The sequence below is a fragment of the Hippocampus comes genome, unplaced genomic scaffold, assembly GCF_001891065.2.
Source record: "Hippocampus comes isolate QL1 unplaced genomic scaffold, H_comes_QL1_v1.1 scaffold40, whole genome shotgun sequence".
In the NCBI taxonomy this organism is placed as follows: Eukaryota; Metazoa; Chordata; class Actinopteri; order Syngnathiformes; family Syngnathidae; genus Hippocampus; species Hippocampus comes.
Window position 1 is genome coordinate 1,267,374 of NW_017842058.1, and position 10,104 is coordinate 1,277,477.

A 10,104-nucleotide genomic window follows, 5' to 3' on the forward strand; every position below is an offset into this window, starting at 1 on the left:
GGCCCCCCCCCTTCCCTTTGCTCCTTTCCCCCCCCCCCCCCCACCCTCATCCCACCCATGATGACATATTCCTCTCAAACGGCGGTCTTGTTAAACGGATTCATAAGTCAGGGAGGAAGACATCAAAGCAAACAATCGTCAAGGTAAAGTGCAGATGAAGTTTCTTTTCCAGTTCGCCCGCCATGCCAGGAGAACGCAACCATTGAATGCGCCTGCTGTTCTGCTCACAATCAGAGAGTGAAATCCCACTTCAAGTTGAAGGTCTCGCAAGGAGGGGGGGGGGCAATGTTTAGTCCCCTCCACATATCACAGACACAGCGCACAACAAATTAATGAATAACTAGTTTTAAAATCAGAAGTCAAGAATAATGACTGTTATTGTGGATTACATATGACAATTTGAAATTTTGGTTCAGACTTTAGCAAGCATCATGGAACTTGACATGTTTGATTTGATTTCGCGAGCCACATAAAATGATGTGGCGGGCCAGATCTGGCCCCCGGGCCTTGACTTTGAAACCTGTGTGTTAGATAGACACTTTGTGCTTGTTAAATTCATCCATCTGTCTAGTCTAAATGTTGTTTGTCGACACAGGGGTTGAGGGTGAGCCAAGCTGTGTGGATCCCAGTTGATTTTTGGTGAGAGAAGCTGAGAAAAGAGAAAAAAAAAAACCAACCCGGAGTACTCCAGAGTCCATGTCGACAAACAACCGTTCACAGGCACCCTTAGAGGCGAGTAAGAGTCTTTAATTAAGCTAATATGAACACTTTTCAGCATGCCAACGCCCCATAGGAGGTCCTGAGCTGAAACTTCAAAACAGGACCTGTTCAATGTAAGGCTGGCGTGTTCGCCACTTGCCCACCACGCTGCCGCCTATTAAATCACGCTTAATTATTAAACCTCTGGTGCAGAACACCTCACATTGTGGTGACACATGTTCTGATGAGTTTTTCTCCTCGCTATCAATAGTTTATGCGATCAATCCTATTTCGATTGAACGGGCTGAGTAGCGGAAAAGATGTGTTTTTAATTTCACATTGGATGGGTGGACAGACACAATCCTACATTTTTTGTGTACAAACAATGAAAAAGTCAATGTTCCAAAATCTGTCTCCTTTAAGTACAGTGGATCCCAGCATATTCACGGTTCGACATTTGTGAATCGATTTTGGCTAATTTGCGATTTTCTGTCGTGTAATTACTTTTTATCATCATGTCAATATATTATCTACGGTATGTATGACATTCATTTTATTGTCTCTTTGGTTGAGACAAATAACGATCATTGTCAGCCGTAAACACGTACTGTACATTGCGGAGGTTCGTGCACTTAGCTGTGAGCTGTTTACTGTACGGTACTTTTGAATGTGTGTTTGAAGAAGTTTTTGGAGAGAAACAGCATTCAAGTGTTTCGGGATCATCATTTGCAGGATATTAATGGAGTGTTAGTCAGTTATTAGTGGAAATTTGCTATTCGCAGTTGGCCCCCGGTCATCCACTGTACACCGTGACTAAAAGTGCGCAATAAATTGCATAGGATCAAAATGATTTCTTTCCGGGTCTTTTAATATACATGAAAGCATCACTGTGAGTTGCCACATCTGCTTACTGTGGCAGTAATTAAAGACAAACCAGCGCAAACGAGCCACTAAAACATAAATGTAATCATTCACAACCAGATGTTTCTTTTTTGTACCTGTGTTACACTTGGAGGGCAACGCATTAACTTAAAAGTGAAAGAAATATGCAAATGCAGTCCTTTCAACTCGGCAATCCATAATGTTCCAGCTTTGATGCCGCGAGACGGATGGTAACTCTGAACTAGTGAGGCTGGCTGCCTGTGCTAAACATGCCGCACGTAGTGCATGCTAAACCCACATGCAGCAATTTTTTTATTTTTTGGGGGGCTGAAGAGATGCTACAGCGGTAGCCAATCAATAAAACCTTGTTACACTAATTGGACGATCATAATCTCCGATTCCTACTTCAGCTGAATATCCAAACAGTCACTCCATTAGCGGAATTATTCCCCCGTGCAGTTCATCCGACTCACTCAGCCTCCTCCCTTCCATTTGCTCATTTCCACCCCCCCCCCCCCACCCTCATGACATATTCCTCTCAAACGGCGGTCTTGTTAAACGGATTCATAAGTCAGGGAGGAAGACATCAAAGCAAACAATCGTCAAGGTAAAGTGCAGATGAAGTTTCTTTTCCAGTTCGCCCGCCATGCCAGGAGAACGCAACCATTGAATGCGCCTGCTGTTCTGCTCACAATCAGAGAGTGAAATCCCACTTCAAGTTGAAGGTCTCGCAAGGAGGGGGGGGGGCACTCTAAATTCATTGCGCAGATTAAACCGTCAACTATGAAGTTTTTATATTTGAGGGGTTGGGGGATGGTATATTCCTGCTTGTCTGGACACAACGAGTAGTCACAGCGGAAGACAATGGATGGGATCCATGAATCTGTGTCACTCTGTGCCCAAGAGAGGGAATGAACTTGAGGAAATCCCCTCCACAGAATACACAGAATAACCCAATGCCCATTCTTCAATAGGCGAGGGTTAGGTGGATTGGATTTCAGTTGTGTGACTGACCAACAAGCTACAGGTATACTCCATAGACCCTTTTTTTTTTTTTTTAATGGCGCTTGTCCTCGTTAGGTTTGAGAGTAACTGGCCCTAAACTCCAGCTGACTTGTGGCTTGTTGTAGAAATAAATAAACATATGAAGATAGATGGGCGGCCCGGCGGTCCAGTGGTTAGCGCGTCGACCTCATAGCGCAGAGGTGCAAGTTTCGATTCCGGCTTCAGCCTCCCTGTGTGGACTTTGCGTGTCCTCCCCAGGCCCGCGTGGGATTTCTCCGGGTACTCCGGTTTCCTCCCACATTCCAAAAACACGCGTGGCAGGTTAATGGGACACTCTAAATCAGGGGTGTCCAAAGGCGGTCCTCAGGGGCCGTTGTCCTGCCTGTTTTCCAGCTTTCCCATGAGCAACACACCTAATCACAAATAATCAGGATTGTTCTCATGCTGCTTCAGAGCTGGCTGATGAGCTGATCATCTGAACGTCACCGACCTGCCACATCAAATAAATAAATACATTCTGCCCACACATCCATTCGAAGTACAATAAATTGTCAACGTAGATGAAACCAATGAACAACAAAAGAAGGGCGTGGCCAGATTCGCGCAGTGGGGTGCAGCTTTGAACATCCTGTGCGAAAGCGCGTATTCGCATTCACACTTTCTACACAGTGTGTGCACTGAGCTGCTGACCCAAATGCATTTCAATGCAATGAGGTGTGATGGAGAAAGAAAGGAACTAGTGAGAAAAAGGAGCAAATGAGGGAGAGTCAAAGAACTAGAAGAAAATAAAGCAGAAGAGCGAGCTTGAGGCGCTACGAATTTGGTTTTTGTTGTTGTTGTTGCTTTTTTTTTTTTTTTTTTTTTTAAGCCGCTGCATGTCAGGAATACAGTTCCTGTGTATGCAGTACTGTTTTTTCGCAGGAATTAAATGAATTTATAGAAATATCCCTAAAGCTTGTCTCATTTCTCAGAATGCTAACTTTCGTGGCATGGACATGGTTGTACAAACACGTACATATATTTAAAAAAATAATATGTTTGCAATTGAGCTAAGAAGAAAATGAGAACAGGCAATAAAAAGCTAAAGGGGGCATACTATGGAAATTTGTTTTTTTAATAGCTGGTAACAAATAGTTGGATCTCTGGTGTGCCCTCCCACACATTGAGTGTGAAATTGCACAGTAAAGTCAATCTTTTGGGAGTTGCCTATTTCCAAAAATGTTTGTATGAGAAAGTCGTTCTGAATTTTGCCATTGTGTAACATAACAGTGCAGCTAATCTACATCATACTTCCCGTGCATCGAGTTTTCCCACCCATGATTTGGTAGCTAGGCTGGGTGAAGAGCAGCAATTTTAAACACGGAGCTACTGCAAAAACAGAACTCATACTCAGCACACACACACACACACACACAGTATGGTGAAATAAACAATGTGGGACCATATAATCATTGGGTCTGTGGACACCAAGAGCTATACAACACAGTCAGCTTCCGATAGTGGCCAGAACAGAGCCAAAAGGGAGCAGGCTTGGAGAATGGGATGTGAGGACGCTGGCATACCTGGTGAGCACATTGACTGGTTTACAGCTGTTGAACTGTGAATCAAGACAGCGTTTATCGGCCAATGTCGCACTACCACCAGCTACCAGCTTGACCAGCAATGTTCAAACTTTTTTTTTTCTGCCGGAGGAGAAGTAGAAGTCCCTCCTCTTTTCTGCTTGTAGCAATACTTGTGTAGCTCCTCCTCAAAAGAAAGCACACGAGACGCGCATGGTGATGCGATATTTTGTGTTTCGTCTGAAGCTAGGATACCATTTCAAAGCCAAAAGCTAAGCAGTCTTCAGATACAGTTGAGCGCTGCATACTTGATTGTTTGGTTCAGCAGTGGCTTGACAAAAAGAGGGTCAGGCAAGTTGCTCTAAATCTTGATCCCTGTGGTATTGAGACAAAAGAATGTCACAGACATTCTACAGAGACGGAGAACTCTTTTAAACGGTTCCAACTTTGCAAGTAATCATTGCACATACTAATTGACAAGTGGTCGCCGGTGGTTTAATGATGAAGCGCAGTCACAGTGAAAATACACTCGACACTTTTATTTTCCTTTCGGTGGCTCGTGGGCACTTCAGACTCAAGGATCAAGTAGCTCTGCCCCATGTTATGTAACAAAAGCCGTGAGCAGCGTGAGTCTCAAAACATTCTCATTTGGAAGAAGTGGGTGAAAAGTGCACTGTACTTCTTGATCCCTGGGGTATTTTGGCAAAAGAATCTTTGACACACTCTTTCGCAAAGTGTGGGGGAGAGGGAACGAACCCTAATGGGGACAGCAAAAATCCCCAAATCCAAACAAAAAAGGTTTTTAATGACTTACAATGCCACAAGATGGTGGCAGAGACCGGTATTCTGTTTGGACTGATGTATTTCCTGTGGTCTGTAACAACACATGCAAAGAATAAGCATCGAACGTATGCATCTAGATGTACAGAATTATGAACCCATGTTCCATGAACAACTGTCATCAATAGTTCTAATCTTCAGCACACACACACACACACACATACACACGCACAAAAAAAAAAAAAAACCACCTTCCCATGAGGCTTATCAATGGTATCAGCTAGCATACTAGCCTAAATAGCATGGAAGCCCGAATTGACTTGACATCACACATGGACAAACAAACACGCGCACTAGCAAATGGGTTACACGTCAGGGATTGTTCGCAATTTGCCCCTAAGAGGGCCCTCTCCGACTGGAGCTGTCAGCTGGAAGGAGAAGGCTGGAACTTGGAGAAACAGCAAACAGAGCAAGGCACGTGTCAAATATGAGGTCATTGAGAGTAAACAGAGAATAACATGCAGCAAAGCAAAGTCGTCGGTTTCACGCCGTTTGACTCGCTCGGCGAACCCCCCCCCCCTTTCTGCCCCTGTCAATCACGTACGCCACATTTGCAAGGCTTTTATCTGTTCGCCGGTAAGACGGCAAAAACGCAGAGTGCACATCAGCACATCTTGTAATCACTCAGTGGCAAGTGCTGTAAGAAGCTGAATTCCAAATGGATAATAAAAGCTGTGGATCTAAAGAGTTCCTTGACAGCCCGGGGAATGTGTCAGATCACGTTAAAAATCACTCTCTGACATCCGTCTATTTATTACCAGAGATCTCCAAATTGACTCTATAAATCATACGGAAAGAAAACAAAAAATAAAGCCGCACCATCAACTCTCTTGTCTCATTCCGGGCTCTGAGCCACGCTTTTAATAAAGCAGTGCATTAAGAAATTAATCACCCGAAAAAAAGCAGTACGGTAAATTCAACAGAAATGTAAAACTAGTGGAGGCCGTGAGGCGGTTTGGGTAATTACAATTGACAGAGACAAATTCCCAACTCCCCCGTGGATGTCAGATGGGCTTATTTCCCAAACTCCGACAAATCTTCCTGTCCAAACACAACCATATGCTCACCCAGTTGTTCGGGACCAGCTGTGCTGCTGCAGAGATTCTAGCCAGGCAGGGTTGCCATGCACATAAACCCTCCTCCAACGCTCCCTCCTCCCTCCATTTTAACTGCCATTGCAATAAGGCCCGAATCACTCAAAAGCGAAGCCGTGCTTCATGACGACTAAACCATTCAAATGAAGTGAATGTGAAAGTCAGAGTTAGCTCCACGGTTGCCGGTCGTATTTTGTATTTTTGTCCATGAAAATGACTGCTGTTTGAAGTTCTGGAAATAAAAATAATGAAAGAAATGAAAAGAAAAAAAACCTACAAGATTAAGTAGAAGTGACAAAACGTAAATGCTGTTTCTTCGGATAGTGGCCATGGCTATACATTTACCAAACTAAAGAAAGTTGTAAAGGATTAGTCGCAGGAGTGAGGCATATATTACTAGACTATTAACCAGGAGTCACCAATATGGTGCTCACTGGCGCCACTTAGCCCCCAAGGACCAAAGGAGAAGGCTTTCGCAGCAACACATGTGGGCAGACAATATAACTACATTCACAGGTATATATTCTATATCCTCTGTGAAAAAAAACAACAAAAAAACAAATATTACTGCAGTGATAATTTTACAGTTTGAGCTCTGCGAGTCCCAGGGACTCGCTGATCAGAAAAGTATGAGTCCCATTAGGCATTTAGAAAGTCCCAAATTTCGAATTCTGAAATGGTCTACTTGTTCAATTGCATATGATAATAACACAAACAACAACAATATACATTATTAATAGGTTTATTTCTTATAAACAAATGCTGCAAAAATGTAAATAATTCAGGAATACAAGATTTGCTGAGAAATAGGTTCTTATTTCATCATTTGAGCTCATATCTTATTTCAGTCTTTGAGTTCATATCTCCGCAATAAACGTTCGCACCACTTGTTCGCAACACTTGTTTTAGCATTACACAACTTGGGAATCGTCTGCTTTCCACGAGGTGAAGGCCGATCTAGCCAATCTCGTCTCGCGAGATTACTTAACGCGAGATTAAAACAACAATGGCGGCGATTGTCAAACTGTGACCGTTGCTGGAAAAAAAGATTTACCGTAGTTTTTGGGGGTTTTTTGACTGAGAAATTTCCTTGCGTCCCAAAAACGCACATTATTTGCAACTGTGCGTCTGGCGAGAAAAATTATGCGTCTTGGACGCGGGACGCAGAGGTAACGGGATGGCTGTTACTGCAGTTTACCCAGTCAGTATGTTCACACTGCAAGACGCGATGCCCAATTCGGATTTTTTGTTTCATCCAAAATGATTCATCAAAAATGAATGTAACTTCTCATTTGAAGGCAACATGTTGTCGCATGAGGTGCACCAAGAAATGATGTCGCGTGGCACAGTGTTTATGGAAGTTAATATGTTCCCGACTTCTCATTTGAAGGCAACATGTCGCATGAGGTGCACAAAGAAATGATGTCGCGTGGCACAGTGTTTATGGAAGTTAATATGTTCCCACGTGCAGGGGCTCATCCTCATTTCATAGCGGCAGAGAAGTGAGGCGTGAGGAGGTGCAAATATTTTGTAGAAATGAAGCAACACCCCTCGATCTAGTAAATATGATGTCACATGTAATAAATTAACTGTCTGCGTGGCTGAATTACTATTGTCACCTAATATGTCAACTTTATGCTTCATGTTCATGTTTCAAGTAGAATTAAATTAAAATAAAATACAAAGACAACACTGTTACTCAAAACAAGATTATGGACGATTGTCAGGAGTCTCCCTCTCAAGGACTCCCCCGCCCTGTGCGGCGCGCATATTGGAATTTGATGATGGATAGGTCAGATGTGTACACATGAGGGTTGAGATTGCAGATGTATCCCATACATATCCGATTTATATCCACATAAAAAAGAAGCCCGGGTCGGATATGGAAAAAAAAAATTGGAATTGTATTGTTTGCACTGATTTATAAAAAAATGCTGCAGCAAAAACATACTGATGCGGCAAAGACTCTCTGTAACTTCCACTACCAACCCAGACTAAACGTAGCAATCCCCTGACATGCAAACACCTGAGTCTCTGTGTCGAGATTTATCACCTCAACTTTCTATCTTTCGCTCATCACATGCCACTGTGCTCAAAGTCGTACCCGACGACGAGATGTCGACAAGACGCGCTGGAACTCACCTGGCCGGGTGGGAGGAACTCATGGCTGTTTTCATTCATGTACATGTTGTCACCATCAAACTGCAAAGAGAGGAGGAAACAATTAGACAAGCGGGATGCTGAGGGATCCCAACGGGGAGCGGCAAACAGCTCCCCAGTCAGTCGGCGGAGAAACGGTAGCGACACAGCAGCCTAATGACTACAAGTCGTTGGCTTACGGACCTCAGCGCTCTGGTGCGTGGCAGTAATTACAGTTCATTAGAGACACGCGTAATTAGGCCTTGTCAAAGCTTGTGTAACTCACACTTTTCCCCTCAGCGTGCCTAAAGCTTCCAACTGTGTGTGTGTGTGTGTGTGTGTGTGTGTGTGTGTGTGTGTGTGTGCGCGCGCACGCGCCCGTGTGAGCGAGCTACTTACAAAGTGACAAAGACGTAACAGAATGATAAGCTGTCAAATAGCGTTTCACTCCTCTAGCAGTGTTTTATCACTTCAGGTTCATTTCATAATAGAGGATTTGAAGTTACTTTTGAGGACACGCAAAAAAAAAAAAAAAAAAAAAATTCACAAAACATTTCTAGAGAAAGAGAATGACTGCCCATTCTTATATTTTTGCTGATTATTTTGTTCAACAAAAAATATAATTTTATTCTTTGGATTTTTCTTGAGTCTGAAAAAGATCACACACAAAATCATACCCCAAACAATAAAATTGTTTATTATAATACAGATTAATTTGTTATAAAACACATGGGAAGAGGTCCTTGAATAAAATAATCACATATTAAATCGTAATACTGAGGGAAATAAATCCCGAGAAGTGGTTTTCTTCACGTATCTGGTTGGCTAAACTGACCGATCAGTTACAGCACCACCTTTTGCGTCAACATCGCCCGACAGCTTTAAGATTTGGATTTTTTTTTTTTTTGTTGATTATAATACAGATTAATTTGTTATAAAACACATGGGAAGAGGTCCTTGAATAAAATAATCACATATTAAATCGTAATACTGAGGGAAATAAATCCCGAGAAGTGGTTTTCTTCACGTATCTGGTTGGCTAAACTGACCGATCAGTTACAGCACCACCTTTTGCGTCAACATCGCCCGACAGCTTTAAGATTTGGATTTTTTTTTTTTATTTATTTTTTCCAGAAATGCTTCCGCAAGTGTTCATGGTTAAGTCAAACCCAACATGTTCAGCTATATAACAGTAGCAGCTGTATTTCATCTCGGCCCCTACAGGCCTTCACAGGCGTTGTGCTTTGTTTCCTTGTAAGCTGCGGCTGCCAAAAAGTGTGACACAGACACACGGATGGACATGTGGTCCAATGTCTGCGTTGTGTTGCCGCGTCTGTCTTTCATGCTGCAGGCCTCTGGCTGCGACCTCGCCGTTAATCGCGCAATAGCCAAATAAACCGCTCCATTGCCGCAGCCCACCCACTTAAACATTCACCCACTCGCGGATTTTTTTTCATTTAGCTCAGGGGTACACCTCTGTCTCCTCGGTAAGACCTAAAAGCTTGGTTATGTTTGATCGGGATCTGTGAATCAGCAGCATTGGCCTTTTCTCATCCACATGGCAAAGTGCAAAAATTGTTTCAGGCTTGATCGCACATTTTTCGGCTTGATGGAGAGTTGGAAAAGGTTCGGAGGGTCTTGTGGGAAAATGCTGCAGTTTCTAACTGCATGGGAAAATATTCGAAAATGGCATAGTAATACAAGAATATAATATGAAAAAGACAAATATCACAAGGATGAAGTTGGAAATCTATGAGGAAAATGGTTAGTTACAAATCTGTTTGTGCACATAAAATGAGCTTCAAGTTGAGAAAATGTTATGTTACATTAAATTAATTCTTTTATCATAGTGCAAGAAAAAAAATTCTTAGAAAAGTTGGAATCTG

General features: G+C 42.8%; 1 protein-coding gene across 3 annotated transcripts in view; it reads right to left on the bottom strand.

Moving 5' to 3' along the window:
• The window catches only part of tox2 (TOX high mobility group box family member 2), a 111,566-nt gene that overhangs the window by 52,502 nt on the left and 48,960 nt on the right, over window positions 1–10,104 (bottom strand). For all 3 annotated transcript variants that reach the window (XM_019861133.1, XM_019861132.1, XM_019861131.1), the window contains exon 3: window positions 8,222–8,281. In XM_019861133.1, coding sequence (XP_019716692.1) covers window positions 8,222–8,281 — 60 coding nt within the window. The remainder of the gene's footprint in view (window positions 1–8,221; window positions 8,282–10,104) is intronic.